The 21,186-nt window shown below is 53.5% G+C and overlaps 2 protein-coding genes across 4 annotated transcripts; one reads left to right on the top strand and one right to left on the bottom strand.

The window, feature by feature from the left end:
- Positions 1-5,617, bottom strand: ZBTB8OS (zinc finger and BTB domain containing 8 opposite strand). 2 transcript variants are annotated; one of them, XM_054171005.1, is made up of 8 exons: positions 5,610-5,617; positions 4,833-4,974; positions 3,078-3,102; positions 2,720-2,841; positions 1,898-1,980; positions 1,359-1,411; positions 1,082-1,118; positions 1-295 (listed from the first exon to the last, which is right to left on the bottom strand). In XM_054171005.1, exons 2-8 carry the CDS (start codon positions 4,918-4,920, stop codon positions 209-211), a joined length of 495 nt encoding a protein of 164 aa, XP_054026980.1. In that variant the 5' UTR covers positions 4,921-4,974; positions 5,610-5,617; the 3' UTR covers positions 1-208. The 2 variants fall into 2 exon arrangements, with proteins under 2 accessions (XP_054026980.1, XP_054026979.1); XM_054171004.1 differs by lacking the exons at positions 3,078-3,102; positions 5,610-5,617 and having other exon boundaries at positions 4,833-4,943.
- A 2,172-nt stretch (positions 5,618-7,789) lies between these two features.
- Positions 7,790-20,320, top strand: RBBP4 (RB binding protein 4, chromatin remodeling factor). 2 transcript variants are annotated; one of them, XM_054170986.1, is made up of 12 exons: positions 7,790-7,982; positions 8,979-9,123; positions 9,828-9,973; positions 10,568-10,741; positions 12,155-12,270; positions 13,160-13,320; positions 13,431-13,557; positions 14,139-14,216; positions 16,870-16,946; positions 17,076-17,133; positions 18,182-18,292; positions 19,653-20,320. In XM_054170986.1, exons 1-12 carry the CDS (start codon positions 7,967-7,969, stop codon positions 19,716-19,718), a joined length of 1,275 nt encoding a protein of 424 aa, XP_054026961.1. In that variant the 5' UTR covers positions 7,790-7,966; the 3' UTR covers positions 19,719-20,320. The 2 variants fall into 2 exon arrangements, with proteins under 2 accessions (XP_054026961.1, XP_054026960.1); XM_054170985.1 differs by having other exon boundaries at positions 7,791-7,982; positions 8,976-9,123.
- Positions 20,321-21,186: the final 866 nt, after the last annotated feature.

The raw sequence follows: 21,186 nt of genomic DNA, 5'->3' as shown, positions 1-21,186 counted from the left end.
AAACCCAACTTGTTTTGTTTTTCCTCCTGGCATGCAGGGATTTCTGTGTCTCCTCATCCTCAAGTCAAAGCACAAGCTGACACTCCCACCCATCCCTCCCTTCCATTTATCATCTCAGCTGGCCAATTTCTTCAGTTACTTCCACAGGGATTACAGTTTTCCAGGGAAAACCACTGACAAGTGTCCTCTCCACCATGCTTTTCTTGCTTTAGATATCAATGATGACAAAGACTTCTGGCTTTTCATCCTCACAGATCTGCATTGCTGAGTAAGTTATGGCTTTGACCTCTGTGCCCTAGAGAGACAAAGACACAAGGCCATGGGTCTGTGAAATGCCATCACCATGTAGCAGTTCAGCAGCACAGCCTCACAGAATGGTAGGGCTTGGAAGGGACCTCCAGAGATCAAAGCAGGGTCACCTAGGGCAAGCCACACAGGAACACTTTCAGGCAGACTTTGAAAGTCTCCAGGGAAGGAGATTCCACAACCTCCCAGGGCAGCCTGCTCTTCATGTCGAGGTGGAACCTCCTGTGTTCTAACTTGTACCCATTGCTCCTGGTCCTATCACTGGGTACCACCCAAAAGAGCCTGGCACCTTCTGCTTGCCACCCACCCCTCAGATATTGATAGGCATGGATCAGATCCCCTCTCAGCCTTCTCTTCTCCAGATTAAACAATCCTAGGTGTCCTTCTTCAAAGATGTTCAAGTGCCTCAAACATCCTCACAAGTCAAATCATGTCCTGGACTCCATGAAGAGAAGTGTGGCCAGGAGGGCAAGTGAGGAGATTCCACCTCTGCTCTGCTGAGATCCCACCTTGAATACTGGGCTAGACTGCATCTTAGGAAGCTCTTCAGTATGAGGGTGGTGAGACTCTGAACAGGTTACCCAGGGAGATTGTGGCTGCCCTGGAGGTGTTGAAGGCCCTGAGAGGTGTCCCTGCCCATGGTAGGGAGTTTGGAGCAGATGATCTCTGAGGTCCCTTCCAACTTAAACCATTCTATGACTCTATGATTTAAAAGACACCACCCCTCCCCATCCCACCACTAAACTGACAGATGCAGAGATGAACCACAGCATACCTGAGGGTGTTTGGATAAAGAGAACTCTTCTCCCCACCTTTAAAGGCAAAAGAAAGAAACAAAAGAGAGATGTGGTTGGAACTTCAGTCACATTTACCAAATGCTCACTTCCCTGACAGGGCAACTTGCACTTAAAGCTTCAAAGGAAAGGAAAGAAGTCCACAGTCCACTTTTCAGACAGCAGCAGTGACCTCCAGCACATCACATGCTGCAGAGTGGTTCCTCTGCAGTGTTTTCAGTGAAGGTATTCAGTACTCAAGGGAAGGTTTCAGCTCACCCAATGGATCTGACTTTGAACTGCATTCGGTCAATGTGAAGCACTTTCACCTCCTGCAGAGAGAGCCAGGGCAGAAGTCAGGCAGAGAAACACAGGAGTGCTTTGCTTGGCAAAGAGCTTGGAGATCACTGAGTCCATCCATCATCCACCTCTACCAAGCCTGCTGCCAAGCCATCTTCCTTTGGGTGTTTTTCTCCTGTCTCTGGGCAGAAATCTCAGCACATCTCACGGTTCTATTCCGCTCTTCAGATGGAATCTGAGAGCAGGGAACCTGAGCAGCTTCAAGTTACACTGCTGCTTGGGAGCAGGAAGGAAGCAGAGCTGCCCCTACCCCTTAAGAGCAGATAATAATTGGTGTTTGTGGTAACAAAGCTGAGCTCTTTCTTTCTCAAGCCTTTCTGCCCTGCTGTTTTCAATTCTCCATGTGCTGTGCTTCAGTGAGCTGTGGTATCTCTGTTTTTTCTCTAAGGTAACACTGCTTTTAGAGCTGCTACTACCAGAGACCTGCAAATGGATAATGATGAGAGCAGAACACTTACCCTGGGTATAAAGAACTCATTAGCACTGAACTTATACAGCCATTCATCCAAGAGGTGGAAGAGAAGGGACAACATGTCATGTCCTGGGTGGTTGAAGCAGAGAAAACAGTCAAATGATTGCCTCAGCAAGAATCACAGAATGCTTTAGGTTGGAAGGGACCTCAGAGATCATCTGCCCCAACCTCCCTACCATGGGCAGGGACACCTCTCAACTAGAATTGGTTGGTCAAGGCCTCATCCAGCCTGGCTTTGAACATCCCCAGGCAGGAGGCAGCCACAGCCTCCCTGAGCAGCCTGTGCCAGAGTCTCATACTGAAGAACTTCCTCAGCTCCAGTCTGACCCTGCTCTCCTTCAGCTTCAGACCATTCCCCTCTGTCCTGTCTCTAGACACCCTCAGGAAAAGTCTCTCTGCAGCCTTCCTGCAGGATCCCTTTAGGTCCTGGCAGGCAGCTCTAAGGGCCCCCAGGAGTCTTTTCCTCTCCAGGCTGAACACCCCCAGCTCCCTCAGCCTATCCTCACAGCAGAGCTGCTCCAGCCCTGGGCTCATCTTTGTGGCCTTCCTCTGGACTCACTCCAGCAGCTCTGTGTCCTTCTTATGCTGGGCACACCAGAGCTGGAGGCAGTATTCCAGGTGGGGGTCTCAGAAGAGCACCCAAATGTTTTTAGAGCAGCTCAGCTGCAGAACCCCTGCACTGTTAGAAGGCTGAGATTAGTGATGCTTACTTCACTCTAACAGCACTCCATGGAAAGATTCAAAGTGCTGGTGCCCTTCTCCCTCAGGGTTCACACAGTTCCAACATGAAAAGTCACCACAGCCTCACCTTCTGCCTCTACCTCTACTGTATCCACAGGTTCCACAGTCTCTGTGTCAGTCATGTAGCCAAACATGGCCATCACACACTGCTCAAATGCTTCCTCCAAAGTGTCTCCCCAGGCATGTAGCCTAAAAAAGGCAGGGGGTAACAGGTAAGTTACAACTTACCAAGCTGTACCAGAACAGCCCATGGAATCCCCCCGAGGCACAGCAGGTGAGCAACCAGAAGAGGAGAATTCATGCAGGGGAAGTGAATCAACACAAATGTTTGGGTTTCTATAAGGTATAAATCTGCAAGCAGACTTCAAGCAGTCTAAGAAACAACCAATGTGTCACACTGAGAGACCCCAGCTGCCCATACTTACTGCACATCTGCTGTGTGATCCAAATCTGAGGGGGAAGGAAAAACAGAAGGCAGGACATCAGCACAGGTACTTAATACATGAGGATTAGAAGAAGAAAATCAAATATTATTGTGAGAACAAGAACTTGCTGAGTTCACTTTCAGATCTGAAACAGTGACCACCTCTTTTACTCATCCCTTTGCTCTGCTGAGACCCCACCTGGAATACTCCCTCCAGTTCTATCATAAGAAGGACACAGGGCTGTGGGAGTGAGTGCAGAGGAAGGCCTCAAAAATGATCTAAGGGCTGGAGCAGCTCTGCTGTGAGGATAGGCTGAGGGAGCTGGGGGTGTTCAGCCTGGAGAGGAAAAGACTCCTGGGGGACTTTAGAGCTGCCTGCCAGGACCTGAAGAGATCCTGCAGGAAGGCTGCAGAGAGACCTTTCATGAGGGTGTCTGGAGACAGGACAAGGGGGAATGGTTTGAAGCTGAGGGAGAGCAGGGTCAGACTGGAGCTGAGGAAGAAGTTCTTCAGTGTGAGACTCTGGCACAGGCTGCCCAGGGAGGCTGTGGCTGCCTCCTGCCTGGGGATGTTCAGGCCAGGTTGGATGAGGCCTTAAGCAGCTGAGTCTAGCTGAGAGGCATCCCTGCCCATGGCATGGAGCTTGCAGTAGATGATCTCAGAGGTCCTTTCCAACCTGAGCCATTCAAGGGTTCTATGATTTTTGCAGAGCATTAGAGGAAGTTATCACAGGTGGAATCTTGACTGATTTTTGCCAAGCACAAAGCCAGTGTTTCATAGGATTATGTCAGTGCCTGTGCAAGGCACAGCTGCTGTAGCCCAACAGGCTCCTACAGGTTAACTGCAATAAAAAGAAACTTTAACCAGCAGTTAAAGAGGTTTTGCTGAAGTCTGCAGGACTGGCAATTATTCATGCACTGGATGAGATTTGCAAACATTTCCAGCTCAGTGAAGAAAAGTACCTGTCCACACCCCAAACCACCCAGTATGCAAAAAAAGGAGACTTAGAGCAGAAAAAAAAAAAGAGTAGTACCAAATAGAAGCAGCAGAATGAACACAGAATCTCAGACTGGGTTGGGCTGGAAGGGACCTTAAAAATCATCCAGCTCCAATCCCCCTGCAGGGACACCTCCCACTAGCCCAGGTTGCTCAAGGCCTCATCCATCCCGAATACATCCCAAAGAAATACACATTCTAACAGAGTAACAGACACTCTCCCTCCAGACAGGCACTGCTGGAACACAAAGCAGTCAGACACTGGAAACGTCTCCTGTGAGCACCTTAAGGCAGCCCTTGGGTTGCCAACCACTTTGCTTGACTTGTTCTCCAGGGGTGGAGAAAGGGAAAGAGAAAGCTTGTTGAGCAGGGCATGGAGGAGGAGGGAGGGGGGAAACCACAACACTTTAGGACGTCTCTGTCTCCGTAGAGCAGTGTACTGCCTGGCTAAAAAAATGGCTTGAAACGGGGAAGAATTCAAAGGCAAAGTTAACAAATTTCTTTCTTTCTATCCCGATTCCTTTCGCACCCAAACCCAGCAGGGCATTTCCCTGCGACACAGAAAATGGTAGCAATCTCATCTCTCTAACTGCAACTGCACACCTCAGTTTACCACACACGACCACAACCCTACCACGACCTCCCCTCCCCCTCCACGTGCCTATAAAGCCTCTCCTGCTGTCCCCTTCCTCCCCACGCTCCTCCCGGCTGCTGTGTCGCACGCAGGCTGCGTGGGGGGCACAGGGTTAGCAATACTCACATTCGTACTTCTTATTGAGCGGGGGGTATTTGGCTTTGATGGCCTTCTGCTCCTCCGTCAGGTTGTAATCCCTCTCGTCGGCTGCCATGGCTGCCGGGCTGGAGCTGCGAGCTGCGAGCTGCGCCGCCTCACTTCCTGCTGCCTGCAGACGCAGCCCCGGCCGCGGCGCTTCCACCCTGCCTGCAGACGCAGCCCCGGCCGCGGCGCCTGCACCCTGCCTGCAGACGCAGCCCCGGCCGCGGCGCTTCCACCCTGCCTGCAGACGCAGCCCCGGCCGCGGCGCTTCCACCCTGCCTGCAGACGCAGCCCCGGCCGCGGCGCCTGCACCCTGCCTGCAGACGCAGCCCCGGCCGCGGCGCCTGCACCCTGCCTGCAGACGCAGCCCCGGCCGCGGCGTTTAAACCCTGCCTGCAAACGCAGCCCCGGCCGCGGCGCCTGCACCCTGCCTGCAGACGCAGCCCCGGCCGCGGCGCCTGCACCCTGCCTGCAGACGCAGCCCCGGCCGCGGCGTTTAAACCCTGCCTGCAAACGCAGCCCCGGCCGTGGTGTGGTGCTTCCACGCAGCCCCGGCCGCCGTGCAGTGCGGAGCTTCCCCGCCGCCTGCAAACGCAGCCCCGGCCGCCGTGCGGTGCGGAGCTTCCCCGCCGCCTGCAAACGCAGCCCCGGCCGCCGTGCGGTGCGGTGCGGTGCGGCGCTTCCCCGCTGCCTGCCGGGCTGCCTGCGAGCCGCTGCCCGGGGAAAGGCGACGAGCGAGCACCTCGCACTTGCCTTGCTCACTCGAGAGCGGCTTCCAGGCAGGCTCCAAGCTCTTCCAAACGAGCCCCTCAATGTACCTAACTGAAGGGGACTGCTATCAAAGCTGTCACTGGGAGGTGTGCTGCCCAGGGAGGTGGTGGAGTCACCATCACTGGAGGTGTTTAGGAAGAGCCTGGATGGGGTGCTTGGTGCCATGGTTTAATTGATTAGACGGTGTTGGGTGATAGCTTGGACTGGATGATCTCAAAGGTCTTTTCCAACCTGATTAATTCTATTCCTATTCTAAATCCTAGCTTTCCCCCTTCAGCTTTCCCTATAGAAAGGGTGGATTCATGGTCTAGTTGATCTAGTTGGACTCGATGATCTAGGAGGTCTCTTCCAACCTGGCTGATTCTGTGATTTACTTCTTTTTTTTTTTCCCCTAGGATTTCCCCCCCTTCCCCCAAGCTTTTCATTCATTCATTCTCAAATACATCAACCAGAATAACAAAACCCAGTTGTAAAGTGGTTTAAGAGCTGAGGGCACACTCAGCCCACTGGTACCTGACACAGCAAGGAGAAAAATGCAAACCAAGCCACGAAATGTGACCTCCTTATCCCAAAGCTGGTTTGCCTTTTTATCCAGTGTGCAGGGGGAAAAAAAATCAACACAAAGACTCAAAGCATTTATTTTAACCCAGCTGTGTGCAGGAAAGGTGGGTGGGTGAAGAACCCAGCTTTGGGACAACCTTACCCAGGAGTTTTCACAAGGAATACAAGTCCAGTTTTCTCCTAGGACAGGGACTGGGTTTAATCTTCAAACTGAAACCCACCTGGATAGCAAATACTTCTGTCATGCAAGTGTGGAGAGTTCCTGGGATCCTTCTCTTGCAGAATGGGGGTTTCTTTTCAAGGGGAAAAAACCCCAAGCAAACACTGAACTGTCTAAAACCTCCATGTAAAAGTCTCAAACCAGATCTTAGTAGCTGATACCTCATGCAAGCTGCCATTTGTAAATCCAACACAGACAAATTGGAAAACCTGATTAATTCCCCCCTAATTAGTTTTCAGCAGATGAGACCTCCCCAGATCTCCAGGTCAAATAACCATTTTCACTCTTTCTTAATATTTTTTTGTTGTTGTTGTTGAATTTCTCCACAGCTGAGCCCAAGACTCCCCCAGGTAATACAAACATCAGAGTTACAGAGAGCACATAACATCACCAGAAGTATTTTTAGACACAAGTGGCTCACATTCATAGAACCACAAAAAACACTAAGGTTGGAAAAGGCCTTCAAGACCAACTCCAACCATCAGCCCAGCACCGTCATGCCCAAAAGCCTGGTCCCAAAGTGCCAGGTCTACATCTTCTGTGAATGTGTCTGAGCAAGCTGCTGTGTTGTGAGGGGTCCCTGCCCCTGGCAGGGGGGTTGGAACTGGCTGAGCCTTAAGGTCCCTTCCAGCCCTGGCAATTATCTGATTCCACAATAGGGACTCCACAACCTCCCTTACAGAGAAGGATACATAGGATTTCCAGCTTCTTTTTTTTCAGGTAAGCACCTAGGTATGTTGCAAGGAGAACCTGCACCTGAGAAGCCAGGGGATGAACTCACATTTTGGTTTTAAACCCTTTTAGGCCCCGACTGTGGACAGTCAGATCCACGACTGCTTGCCCTGAGTTACCCACTGCAGGCCCATCAGAACCGGCTACCTGCTAGGGAGGGCTGCCTGCAGGGCCCACCACTGCACTGAATTAGGGTTCTAAACGTATAGTAGCGATTACAGACAATTAATAACCCCAGAGCAAGTTGAAGATGCTCAGAAGGTGTCTGGGGCAGCGCTCTGTGTGTGTGTGGAGGGGGAGCCACGGGGGCTGGGCCTCAGCCTCACACACTCACCAGTCCTGTCCAGTCGTGCTCTCCTAACACAGTCTGCCCAGGGCTGTGGTAAGCGGACCTTCCCGCTCCCAGCCCGGGGCCGAGCCCGCCGCAGCTGGGCGCGCTGCCGCTTTAAGAGCAGCGAGGGGCGGGCAGCCCGGGGAAAATGGCGGCTCCCAGGGGAGCTTCAGCGACCCCCCCCCCGCGGCCCCCCCCCCGCGCCTTCTTCCCGGCCGCCCTCCCACGTGACCTCCGGGCGCGCTCGCCTGCCCCTTGTCCCCGCCCCTTACCTCTCGACGATTGGCTACCGCGACCCGGAGGGGTGTTGCGATTGGCCGGCGTTGGCGCGCGAAGGGGTGCGCGGCGGCGGAGCGGCACGCAGCGGGGGCAGGAAACAATAGAGCCGCGGCCGGAGGGGTCCGAGCAGCGAGCGGAGGAACCGGCCGCCCGCCTCACCCAGCCCAGCCCGCCCCGCCTCGTACCCCCGCAGCCTCCCCGCTCCCCGCCCCGTCCCGTCCCGCCATGGCGGATAAGGAAGGTAGGGCTCGCGGCGCGGCGTGGCGCGGGGTAGGCCCCGCGGCGCGGCCTCCTCCGCTTAGGGCTCCGTGAGGCGCGGGGTAACCCTCCGTCTCTTTCCTTCTCCCACCACCTACCGGGCAACAGCCTTCGGTGTGAGGAGGGTGGGGGGCGGCTCCACCAGGGGGCGCCCGTCCGCCTCCCCCGGTACTCGCCGCCTCTCATCGCCCCCGGGCCCCGCGGTGGGGGCGGGGGGGGCCGTGGCCCGACGCGGCGAGGCCCGGTGGGGGCATTGCCTGAGGCCGGTTTCTTCCGCTCACGCACCGCGCTGCACCTTCACCCCTTGATCCTTGTATATTCACGCCCGAAGTTCGTATTCGCCGGTGTGCCGGTGGAGGCGGGCAGGCCGCAGACGCGCCGTGCCCGGTGAAGGGTGTGGGCAGCTGCCTGGCGAGGGCAGACAAAGAGATGTCACCGGCCACGGCGCCGTGTTCCCTGGGTCTGCCCGCTCCTGTTCCCCGCTTCCCGCGGGGGAGGCGGGCGGCAGATGGTGTGAGAAAGCCTGTGAGAGAACCGAGCAGGAGGAGCCTTGGCAAACCGGATTTGGGCAACCGGTAGGCTCAGGGCTGTGCCTGGAGCCCTCTGAACAGCACCTCCCGCCCTGAAACCTCCTCAACGATTCCACCGAGTCCGGGTTGTGCTTCCACACCAGCAACAAGCTTCGGGATTTTTATTGCTCTGCTTCGGCTGCGATGATGAAATTTACCAGAGTTAATAATAATAATAATAATAATAATAATAATAATAATACTTCTCAGCCTTCCATCCCGAGAGGAGGATTAGTGGGAGCAGCAGAGGGGTTTGAATCATCTAAGCCACTGTTGCAGTAAAGGAGTCGACAGCAAGCAGGGTGTGATGCAGCTGCCTCTTCATTCAGCTGCCCACTCGGCGTTGTGCACTTGTAAACGTGTTCATCGGGGTTAATCCTCTGCCTCTTTCTGATCAAATCCTTTAGCAGCCTTTGATGATGCAGTGGAAGAACGTGTGATCAATGAAGAGTATAAAATATGGAAGAAGAACACCCCCTTCTTATATGACTTGGTAATGACCCATGCTCTGGAGTGGCCCAGCCTGACTGCTCAGTGGCTTCCTGATATAACCAGGTAAACTGATCCTCTGTCTCCTTAAAAGCAGAATAACCAGTCAGTCTAGGGGCACGTTTCTGTTAAAGCAAGGCACTGTGTGAAGCTGGAAGAAGGGAGGTTTAGACTGGAGATCAGGAAGAAATGTTTTACAGCAGGGGTGGTGAGCCACTGGAACAGGTTGCCCGGGGATGCCCCCTCCCTGGAAATGTGCTAAGCCAGGTTGGATGAGGCTTGAAAGAGTCCAGCACAGAGCCACAAAGATGCTGAAGGGAGGGGAACCTCCCCCTGTGAGGCCAGGCTGAGAGCTGGGGCTTGGAGCAGAGCAGCCTGAGGGCTGCCCTCATTGCTGGGGATGAAGATGTGCAGGGCTGGAGCCAGGCTCTGCTCAGGGATGGCCAAGGACAGCACTGGGGGCACTGAGGTGCTGCAGGAGCAGAGGGGAAACCTTTTTCACTGTGAGGGTGCTGGAGCCCTGGGGCAGGCTGCCCAGAGAGGTGGTGGAGTCTCCTCCTCTGGAGGTTTTCCAAATCCACCTGGATGTGTTCCTGGGTGACCCTGCTCTGGCAGGAGGGTTGGACTGGATGGTTTCCCCTCCAGCTCCTAACATTCTGTGATTGTGTGAAAGAATGCTTCAATGTTTGGAGCTGTCATAAAACCCTGTTGTAACAGCTTGGTGAGCAAGCCCTTTCCTTTGTGTCTCATTTTACTCTCTTTCCTTGAAGACCTGAAGGCAAAGACTTCAGCATTCACAGGCTAGTGCTGGGGACTCACACTTCAGATGAACAAAACCACCTGGTCATAGCCAGTGTGCAGTTGCCTAATGATGATGCACAGTTTGATGCTTCACACTATGACAGTGAGAAAGGAGGTAAGGCACCAGAGATGTGGATCCAGGAGGACTTTTAACCATTTCTTCTTTTCCTTTTCTGCAGAATATTTGTCTTGCCTTCAGAGAGCAAAGTTCAGATGTGGCTTCTGAAGTAATCAAAGTGATGCTTGAAAGAGGGGCATATTTATGGGGTTTGAAGCTATGCCTTGTCTTGTAATGATGTGAAAAGATAGTGACAGGCTTGGTTTAGTGGGGGGAAACCTCACTCCTCCCTGTGTCTCATCAGGAACTGACAGTGGATTCCCTGCAGTGCTGCTCCTGGGTATTTTTATCATCCCTTTGGTGTTTTCTGTGAACCTTCCCAGTGACAGAGTCACTCATCTGAAGGAATGTTTGATTGCAGAGGAGTGTAACATTTCAGGTCTCCTCTTGCCTGCTGTTGTGCTGCCTGCTGGTTGTGCCCAGCCCCTCCTGGGATGAAAGGATTATTGCCCTTTGTGTGGAGCAGCCTTGAATGTGATACTGGGGGCTGTCTTTAAACATAACTGCCTGGTGGTGGTAGCTGAGTCTGGATCTCTGTGTCTTGCTCTGAAATTGACTTCTTGTTTACATCTAATCATTTATTCTTTCCAGAATTTGGAGGCTTTGGGTCAGTTAGTGGAAAAATTGAGATTGAGATCAAGATCAATCACGAGGGAGAGGTGAACAGAGCTCGTTACATGCCACAGAACCCCTGCATCATCGCTACCAAGACTCCATCCAGTGATGTCCTTGTCTTTGACTACACCAAACACCCTTCCAAACCAGGTGTCTGCTGCTTTGTGATGTCTGTGCAGTAGAGATCAGGCAGCTCTTCACTTGGGAAGAGTGAAAAAGAGCTTTGAGAAGTTTGGTGGCTTGCATATCATTGTGATTTTAGGAGGAAGTAGGTATTTAGTGTAGGAAATTGCTCTAGCTGGAGCTTAACCCTCTGTATGCAGCATGGCTCAGTAGCTGGCTGCGCTTTTTGCTGCTTTATTGCTTGCTTTGTCCTGTCCCCTCTCTGTGGTGGTATTTGGGGTGGTGGAAGGTGGCTTTTTGGAAGGCAGCTGAGCTGTTGTCCTGATACCCTGGGAGTATATGAACAGCCATTTACTGAGGGACTCTCCAGGGTCCTGTGGAGTGGCTACTTCTGCCACTTGTGGGGAGGGTCAGAAGTGCACTTCTCACTTTCAAAGTGCAGTTGGAGATCACAGAGTGGTTTGGGTTGGAAGGGACCTCCAAAGCTCATCCAGTCCACCCCACCCTGCAGTCAGCAGGGACATCACAGGATCACCAAGGTTGGAAGAGACCTCAAAGATCATCCAGTCCAACCTGTCACCACAGCCCTCATGACTGGACCATGGCACCAAGTGCCACATCCAATCCCCTCTTGAACAGGTTGCTCAGAGCCTTGTCCAGCCTCACCTTGAATATCTCCAGGGCTGGAGCCTCAACCACCTCCCTGGGCAACCTGTTGCAGTGTTGCAGCACTCTCATGGTGCAGAACTTGCTCCTCACATCCAATCTCAATCTGCTTTGCTCTCATTTCAAACTGCCCTGCAGGCCTTTGCAAACAGTCCCTCTGCAGCCTGCCTGGAGCCCCTTTCAGGTACTGGAAGGCTGCTCTAAGGTCTCCTCAGAGCCTGAGGTTGGAAGGCATCTTTCAAGGTGATCTCCTCCAATCCTTACACTGCAGTGAGCAGGAAAATGTTCAGCTGGAGCAGGTTGCTCAGAACCCCAAACAGCCTGAGCTGGAATGAGATGATGAGAGAAAGGAAAACACTGCAGCAGCAGAATGTTCAGGAAGGGTCTTTGGAGGAGTGACTGAGATGAGCTGCTCTGCACCCATCCAGCTGGCCCAGGTGACTCATGTCAAAGCAGGCAGGTGACTGCTGAGCTGCTCTGGCTCTGCAGCAGCACTCATTTAGAATGGAGCACTGCTTGGCCAAAAATAGATGAAACAAACAGAAAAGATAGAGAGGAGCTTGGGGAATGTGCACTGTGGGTCTCTCAAGCTGAGAAGGACAAACTCCTCTGTGCTGCCTCGGTGTGTCCTGTGTCACTGAGGTGGTCTCAGTCACACAGAAGGTTAGAGAAGGATTCTGTTGAAAATGGCAAGGCAAAGCTCAGTGAAGCTTGCTGCCAGGTTGTGCTGGGAAGGATGCTGGGCTCTGGGATGCTTACATCACCTCTTTGCAGATCCCTCTGGAGAGTGCAACCCTGACCTGCGGCTTCGCGGCCACCAGAAGGAAGGTTATGGACTCTCGTGGAACCCCAACCTGAGTGGCCATCTGCTTAGTGCTTCTGATGATCATGTGAGTAGTTCACAGCTGGGCTGCAGCCTTGTGGTGAGTTGAATTTCCACCACCCCACCCCAGCATGAAATCAGCTGGAAGCAAATGGAAGCTGCATTTACCAACCAAAACTCCAGCCTCCAATGGAATGCAATCAGTGTGCACAGCTAGCCAATGGTTACAGTATTTGCAGGGACTTACAGTGAGTAAACAGCACAAGGACCCCCCCTGGGGAGCAGGGGGTCCCCAAAGACCAGGGGAAGCTGCTAGCTTCTCCCTTCCTGCCTCCTCCTTACCCTCCTGTACAAAAGGGACAAGAGAAAGGAGCAGAGAGATGTTAGACTTAGCCACAACAATGCAGCCAAGGTCAAGCAGAAGCCAGTTAGAATCTCTCCCAGAGCCAAGAAGCCAGAAGAGAAGTTGCTTCCCATGAGGGTGGTGAGAGCCTGGCACAGGTTGCCCAGGGAGGTGGTGGAAGCCTCATCCCTGGAGGTGTTTGCAGCCAGGCTGGAGGTGGCTGTGAACAACCTGCTGTAGTGTGAGGTGTCCCTGCCCATGGCAGGGGGTTGGCACTGGCTGAGCCTTGAGCTCCCTTCCAGCCCTGACAATTCTGAGTCTAGGAGAGAAATTGTTTTGGGACAACTACTTTTGAGTCCCTGATCTCTTCCAGTTGGGTGGTTCAGAATTAGCCTTATTTTCCTTTTTACACCCAAGAGGGATTTGGTTGCATTTTTTTTGTCACTACTTTCTGCTCAAGACCTGTGGAACAGTTTAAAGGCAGAGCCTAAAACTGCACCAAGCCTGCCCTGTGTCCCCCCTGGCAAAGGTCAGAAGAGTTTGGGGGGTTGAGGGCAGCAGGTAAAGGGGGAGTCTGAAGATGCCATGTTGAAAACAGTGTCTTCTTTTAAAGACCATTTGCCTGTGGGACATCAGTGCTGTTCCAAAGGAAGGCAAAGTGGTGGATGCCAAGACCATCTTCACAGGACACACAGCAGTGGTGGAAGATGTCTCCTGGCACCTGCTCCATGAATCTCTTTTTGGCTCTGTTGCTGATGATCAGAAGCTCATGATGTAAGTGGGGGGAATGCCTTCAAGGCTCTGAGTCAGCCCTGTGCCCCTTGCCCTCCCAGCCAGCTGGGATGGGAGCTTTGGGCTCAGTGCCCTGCTCTTGCCCCCTGCAGCTGGGATACTCGGTCCAACAACACCTCCAAGCCCAGCCACTCGGTGGATGCACACACAGCTGAGGTCAACTGCCTCTCCTTCAACCCCTACAGTGAGTTCATCCTGGCAACAGGATCAGCTGATAAGGTACATCTGCCCTCTCCTGGGAGTGCCCTTCTTGACTTTGATGTGTGAATGTTGATGTGCACCACATCTACACAGCCTTTTAGATACCCCCCCAGGGGTGGGGACTCCCTCCCCCCCCCCTTCCCTGGGCAGGCTGTTCCAGTGCCTGAGAACCCTTGCTGCAAAGAGATTGTCCCTAATACCCACCCTGAACCTTCCCTGGCACAACTTGAGGCCATTTTCTCTTGTCCTGTCACTTCTGCATGTGAGAGGAGACCAAGCCCCACCTCTCTCCAACCTGTTTTGAGGGAGCTGTAGAGGGAGGTGCTGAAGTCCCTCCTCAGCCTCTTCTTCTGAAGGCTACCCAGCCCCAGTTCCCTCAGCCATTCCTTGTGTTCAGAGCCCTTCACCAGCTCTGTTGCCCAGCTTTGGACACACTCCAGCCCCTCAACATCCTTGCAGTGCTGAGGGATGTGGTTGAAGTGGTGGTGGCTCAGCAGCAGTGGTGGGAGTGTGAGCTCTTCAGGGTCTCTTCCATGGTTCTGTGTGTTCATCATTTTGACAAACCCATGGTTTTGTGTTTGTTTTTTTCCTCCCTCTAGACTGTTGCTCTCTGGGACTTGAGGAACCTAAAGCTGAAGTTGCACTCCTTTGAATCACACAAAGATGAAATATTTCAGGTACAACAAAATGTCTTTGCCTTTTATGTCCCTAAAACTACTTCCAGTTACTGGGGAAAAGAGGAAGAAGCAGCAGCAGCAACCTTCTCTTCCACTCTGCATGCTGGTTTTTATTGCATGGGCTTGCACTAACCCTCACATTCTTCTCTCATCTGCTTATGGTTTTCTGGCTGCCTCATGTGGAGCTGTGTCTGGGGCAGAGCTCCACTACAGATAAGAGAGTCATAGAATTGTCAGGGTTGGAAGGGAGCTCAAGGCTCAGCCAGCTCCAACCCCCCTGCCATGGGCAGGGACACCTCACACCACAGCAGGTTGCTCACAGCCACATCCAGCCTGGCTGCAAACACCTCCAGGGATGAGGCTTCCACCACCTCCCTGGGCAACCTGTGCCAGGTTGTATCCTGAGAGCCAAGGGCAGGACAGGACAAGGAAGGAGCCAAGAGCTTTAACCACAAGAGAAGGCTGAAATGCTACCAGTACAGAGCCAGTGTCAATTATTCATGGAGCAGGGTGAAGCACAAGGAAATGGCTGCAGTGGTTTCATCTTCTCAGCTGCCTCCTGAAGGGAGGCTTTAGCTGCTACCTATAACAGGGTGGTCACCAAAATAGCCTGTGGCAACAAGGAAGGACATCATAAGGAAGACACAGAACTATTGGAGGGAGTCCAGAGGAGGCCACAAAGATGATCCCCAAGGGCTGGAGCACCTCTGCTATGAGCACAGGCTGAGGGACCTGGGTTGGTCAGTCTGGAGAAGAGAAAGCTCCAGGAGGACCTTCAAGCTGCTTTCCAGTACCTGAAGGGAGCCCACAGGAAGGCTGCAGATAGACTTTCCCTGAGGGTGTCTGGAGACAGGGCAAGGGGGAATGGTTTGAAGCTGAGGGAGAGCAGGGTGAGACTGGAGCTGAGGAAGAAGTTCTTCATTGTGAGGGTGGTGAGACCCTGGCACAGGCTGCCCAGGTAGATTGTGGCTGCCTCCTCCCTGGGGGTGTTCTAAGCCTTGAGCAGCTGAGTCTGGCTGAGAGGTGTCCCTGGGCATGGTGGGGAGGTTGGAGCAGATGAGCTCTGAGGTCCTTTCCAACCTGAGCCATTCTGTGATTCCATGAACAAACAATTCCTGGGGTAAATATAGAACCTTAGCAGCAGGGCTGGCACCTGCTCAGCAGATACAATATTTCCATCTCCAGCTCAGGCCTTAGTCAGAAGAAAAATATGTAGAGATACTTTTTTTTCCTTTCCTAGCAGGATTAGTGGTGAAGACTGCAGTTCCCTCTAAATAGAATTACAGATGGGAGCTTGAAATGTCAGCTTGGTGTGTGGGGAATTAGGTGTTCTTGTTTTAATCCTCTGATCCTCTTAAGTCCTGTGGTTTGGGAGAGGTTGATCTGCAGCAGTAGTGAAGGTGAGCTTTGGGGTAGCTGAGCTGAAAGCCAGTGATCTCCTCTCCTGTGTAAACTGTCCCTGCCCCCTCAGCCAAGCCCAGTTTACAATCCCCACTTAGCTTCTCAGGGGAAGGAGCAGCTGACAGCCTTGAGAGCTGTTTGCCTTTCAGAACTCATGGTCTCTGTTAGAGGGAAGGTTACAGGTGGCACTGTTTGTGGTGCCCCAAATGCCCTGCTGGAGTCTGAACACTCCCAGAGCAACCTCCTGGCTTAGGCTCTCACAGAACAGTAGGGGTTGGAAGGGACCTCCAGGGATCAACCAGTCCAATCCCCCCAGCCAAAGCAGGGTCACCTAGAGAAGGTCACACAGAAACACATCCAGGTGGGTTTTGAATGTCTCCAGAGATGGAGACTCCACCACCTCTCTGAGCAGCCTGCTCCAGGGCTCCAGCACCCTTAAGGAAGTTGCTCCTCCTGTTTAGATGAGCTTCTCATGTGCAGGTTTGTGCCTGCTGCCCTTTGTCCTGTTGCTGGGCACCACTGAAGAAAGCCTGGTCCCATCCTCCTGACACCCACTTTGGAAGTACTGATCAGCACTGATGAGCTCTCCTCAGCTTCCCACACTACAAAGCCCCAGTTCCCTCAGCTTTGCCTCACCACAGAGCTGTTCAGTCCCCTCATCAGCTTTCTTGCCCTTTGTTACCCTCTCCAGTAAGTCAGGGAATCAGAGAATTGTCAGGGCTGGAAGGGAGCTCAAGGCTCAGCCAGCTCCAACCCCCCTGCCATGGGCAGGGACAGCTCACACTACAGCAGGTTGCTCACAGCCACATCCAGCCTGGCTTTAAAAGCCTCCAGGGCTGAGGCTTGCACCACCTCCCTGGGCAGCCTGTGCCAGGCTCTCACCACCCTCCTGGGGAACAACTTCTTCCTCACATCCAATCTGAATCTCCCCATTTCTAGTTTTGCTCCATTCCCCCCCAGTCCTATCACTCCCTGGCACCCTAAAGTCCTTGTCCTTGAAATGAGGAGCCCAGACCTGGCCCAGCTACTCCAGATGTGGCCTCACCAGGGCAGAGCAGAGGAGAGAGGAGAACCTCCCTCAGCCCGCTGGCCGCAGCACCGCTGCTGCTGTTGGGCACGTTCATCCCTCAGGTTCTTACCAATTTGAAGTCTCACAGAGCTGTTGTGATAGCAGAACTGAGCTGGGGCTTGCTGTTGGGTGTCCTGGTGGAGCTTCTGAAACCTGACTTCCTTTCTGCTTTCCTCCTGGTAGGTGCAGTGGTCTCCTCACAACGAAACCATCCTGGCCTCCAGCGGCACTGACCGCAGGCTAAACGTCTGGGACTTGAGGTGAATCCCCAACCTTCCTCACACTGTCCTGACAAAAATGGGATGGATGAACTGCTTCCCACAACCCAAAATAAAGCCCAAGGAAACCCACCCCCCCACCTCTTCATTTTACTCCCTTTTTTCTTCCAGTAAAATTGGAGAGGAGCAGTCCCCTGAAGATGCTGAGGATGGTCCCCCAGAGCTGCTGGTAAGGCTTTGGAATCTCCTGGATTGTTTTGACCCTTGTGCCATGGAATGGCTTGGGTTGGAAGGGACCTTCAAGATCATCCAGGTCCAGCCCCCCTGCCATGGGCAGGGACACCTCCCACCAGCCCAGGTTGCTCAGGGCCTCATCCAGCCTGGCCTTGAACACCTCCAGGGAGGGGATAGCCACAACCTCCCTGGGCAGCCTGTGCCAGTGTCTCCCCACCCTCACTGCAAAGAACTTCTCCCTGTCTTTAGTCTGAATCTCCCTTGCTCCAGCTTCAATCCATTCCCTCTCCTCCTGTCACTCCCAGCCCTTGTCCACAGTCCCTCCCCAGCTCTCCTGGAGCCCCTTCAGCTACTGGAAGGCTGCTCTAAGGTCTCCCTGGAGCTTTCTCTTCTCCAGGCTGAACAGCCCCAACTCTCCCAGCCTGTCCCCACAGGGGAGGTTCTCCAGCCCTCTGATCATCTTCGTGGCCTCCTCTGGACCCTCTCTAGCAGCTCCATGTCCATGCTGGGGGCACCAGAACTGCAGGCAGTGCTGCAGGTGTGGCCTCAGCAGAGCAGAGGGGCAGAATCCCCTCCCTGGCCTGCTGCTCTCACTGCTTTGGATGCAGCCCAGGACACAGCTGGCTTCTGGGCTGCCAGTGACCATTGCTGGCTCCTGGGGAGTTTGTCACCAACTGACACCCCCAAGGCCTTCCCCTCTAGGCTGCTCTTGAGCCATTCCTCACCCAGCCTGGAGTTGTGCTTGGGATTGCCCTGACCCAGGTGCAGGACCTCGCCCTTGGCCTTCCTGAGGTTGGCTTGAGCTCAGCTCTCCATGCTGCCCAAGTGCCTCTGGATGGATCCCTTCCCTCCAGAGTGTCACCCAGACCACACAGCTTGCTGTCATCCACAGACCTGCTGAGGGTGCTTCAGTGCCACTGTCAAGACACTGGTTCCAGTACCACCCCCTGAGGGCCACCACTTGTCACTGGCCTCCAGCTGGACATTCTTCATCTCCACAGTGTAGATTTGCAAGCATTCTGCTTTCTTTCCCCCACTCCCAGTTTATTCATGGTGGTCACACTGCCAAGATCTCTGACTTCTCCTGGAACCCCAACGAGCCCTGGGTAATTTGTTCTGTATCAGAAGACAATATCATGCAAGTCTGGCAAATGGTGAGTGCTGGGGGGGAGGGCTGGGGGGTGACAAATAGCTGAGAGGTGCTGCTGAGCTGCCTGGATTGCAGGCTTCCTGCTGGGGTTTACAGCTTTTGGAACTGGGCACTGGGTTTAAGCACAGCTTAAAGCTCAAAAGGGACAATGGAATCCACTTCAGGTCTGGCCAAAACAGTGGGTCAGAAAGTGCTCAGAAGCTGCTTTGTGTTGTCATGATCCAACAGATCAAGCACTGGAGCAGAAGCAAATACAGGTGGAGCAGAATAGTTGAGGCTGGAAAAGACCTTTCAGATCATCAAGTCCAACCCTTAACCCAGCACTGCCAGGTCACCACTAAACCATGGCCCTCAGCACCATATCTACACAGCTCTGAAACCTCTCCACGGATGTGGGGACTCCACACTGCCCTGGGCAGCCTGGGCCAGGGCTTGACAACCATTTTGGGGTAGAAGTAGTTCCTCATCTCCAATCTGAACCTCCCCTGGCACAGCTTTGAGGCAGTTTCCTCTCGTTCTGCTGCTTGTAAGGAGAGACCAAGCCCCACCTTGCTCCAGCCTCCTCTCAGGGAGTTGTAGAGAGCCAGGAGGTCTCCCTTCAGCCTCCTCTTCTCCAAGCTGAACACCCCCAGGTCCCTCAGCTGCTCTTCACAGGACTTTGCTCTAGAAATTGAGGATTCCTTTGGTGACCTGAAGAGCAAAAGCTTTGCCAAGTGTCCTTCTGAAGCTGGGTGGTGAATAGGAAAAGCTTAGTGGCCCTGAATTAGCACCTCTTGAAGGCTTTGGGAAACAATCCTGAGTCATTTGGACAACCTTTGCCCTTCAGCCCATGCTGATTTTCAGCTGTGAATTGGCTCAGAGGGGCTTGGTGCTCTGCAGCCTTCCATCCTAGCTCTGGTGGAGCCTGCTGCTGGGTAGAAGAGCTCCTGAATGAGCACAGCTGTTGGCTGTTGATTGAAGCAAGTCTTGCAGTGGTCTCTGCCTTAACCAGGCAGATTCCCATAGCTCCAGTAAGTGACTGGGTGCTTCTGGAGCAGGTTCCCCAGGGAGGTGGTGGAAGCCTCATCCCTGGAGGCTTTTAAGGCCAGGCTGAAGGTGGCTCTGAGCAACCTGCTCCGGTGTGAGGGGGGCTGGGACTGGCTGAGCCTTGAGCTCCCTTCCAGCCCTAACACTTCTATGATTCTGAACTGCTTTGGAGCCATGGAAGTGATGAGAAAGAACCTTCTGTGTGGCCTTCAGGGATCAGGGGTGAGTGATGGCCATCTGCAAGGGGGAAAGCTGCCAGACCTTTGTGCCTTAGCAGCTGGAATCCTCTTCGCTATGGTGGTAAAAGCTGCTTCAGCTCTTCCATCTCTGTCTTGCAGGCTGAGAACATCTACAACGATGAAGACCCTGAAGGAAGTGTGGATCCAGAGGGTCAAGGATCCTAGATGACCTTTTCCTGGTTTTAGTCTATTTTATTGTTGGTTTTTTTCCCCTTCTCTTCCCTCTCAACCCTGATACTGACTTAACACTGGTTTTGAGACACACGTAGACTTTGTGTTCAGCCATCCTTCTGTAGATACCATCAGCAGGCTTGGAAACCCCTACAGCTCCCTCAGCAAAGGGCTCAGCTGCTCTCCAAGCTGTAGCTCCTTGGTCAGACTGCCCACAGCCACCTCTGCCTCCCCTTCCCCCCCCCATTTTTAGCTGCTTTCATCACGCAGAGCAAACCTGGGTGGGTTTGGCTGCTTTCCTTCCTGCCTTTAGCTTGCTACAGCTGTGGGCTTCTGCCTCACTGAAACAGAACCAATCAGCAGAGCTGCCAGAGCCTGAGGAGCCAGTGGAGATGCTACAAGTGTTAATCCTCTGGCAGTTCAGAAATGGGAGTGTGAAAGGTCTTGTCCTCTTCAGTAGCCTCAGTCTTGGCATTCCTGTGAGTTACTCTGAAGCTTTGCTGCCTCTACACAGCCAAACTTGCAGATTCATTCTTGAGCTGAGTGAAATCCTTTTGGATGGTAATTTTGGGGGTTTTCATTCCTCCCTTTCTCCCCACCCCACCTCCTTCACTCCCCTCTGCTGGATGCCAGCACTTTGGCTTCCTCTGCTGTTCCTGCAGGGGGGGGAGAGCTCCAGCTCGCTCCTCCTTCACCTCCTTCACTCTCCGGTGTGTTTCTCCAGCTGTCTTTTCCACTTCTGTTTCTTTCCTTTCTGTGAAATGGGTTTTTAAAAAAAAAAAAAAAAAGAAAAACAAACCAAGCAAACTTGGAAGGGGAGGGGGGCACCAAGTTGTCAAGGTGGTTGTCCTGTTTCTCCCACCTGATGCCCCCCAGCCAGCATGCCCTGAGCCCTCCCTCCCCTGACAGCGCCGGCGGGAGCTGGGAGCCGGACAGCAAATTCCACCTGGAGGAAAAAAAGCAACTTCTTTGTAGGAGTTAGTCCTTGACCACTACTGCTAGTTCCTGCCCACCTTCCACTAGGGTGTCCTGTGCCACCAGCAACCTGTTTCTCTCCATGCTCCTCATGACTAACTGTGTGTAAGTGCTTCAGAGGGAATAAATTTTTTCTACGTAGCTGCGGTGGAGCTGCTGTGATTTGTTCGGGGGGGGAGGGCAGGGGTGGGGGGGAGCTGTGCTCTTCTCCTTCACTGATTGCTTTGTTCAGGCTCAACTCTACCCCTTCAGAAAGCAAGGGCAGAGACAGAAGGAGCTGAAGGTGCTCCAGCAAGTCCAGAGGAGGCCACAAAGATGAGCGACGTGCTGGAGCACCTCTCCTGTGAGGACAGGCTCAGGGAGTTGGGGTGGTTCAGCCTGGGAGAGGAGAAGGCTCCAGGGGCATCTTAGGGCTGCAAGTCAGTGTCTGAAGGGGACCTACAGGAAGGCTGGGGAGGGACTGCAGAAGGGCCTGTGGGGATAGGAT

The sequence above is a fragment of the Dryobates pubescens genome, chromosome 20 (genome assembly GCF_014839835.1).
Source record: "Dryobates pubescens isolate bDryPub1 chromosome 20, bDryPub1.pri, whole genome shotgun sequence".
Lineage (NCBI taxonomy): Eukaryota > Metazoa > Chordata > Aves > Piciformes > Picidae > Dryobates > Dryobates pubescens.
The sequence above is the reverse complement of the archived record's forward strand: the minus strand, read 5'-3'. Positions and strand labels throughout refer to the sequence as shown.

Coding starts and splice junctions, on each gene's coding strand:
- RBBP4 (XM_054170985.1), top strand. Junction 9,124..9,827: donor TGGCTTCCTGATATAACCAG/GTAAACTGATCC, acceptor CTTTCCTTGAAG/ACCTGAAGGCAAAGACTTCA. Junction 13,321..13,430: donor GATGATCAGAAGCTCATGAT/GTAAGTGGGGGG, acceptor TGCCCCCTGCAG/CTGGGATACTCGGTCCAACA.
- ZBTB8OS (XM_054171005.1), bottom strand. CDS start 4,920: ATGGCAGCCGACGAGAGGGATTACAACCTGACGGAGGAGCAGAAGGCC. Junction 1,119..1,358: donor TTCAAAGTCAGATCCATTGG/GTGAGCTGAAAC, acceptor TTGCCTTTAAAG/GTGGGGAGAAGAGTTCTCTT. Junction 296..1,081: donor CTTTATCCAAACACCCTCAG/GTATGCTGTGGT, acceptor TTGTCTCTCTAG/GGCACAGAGGTCAAAGCCAT.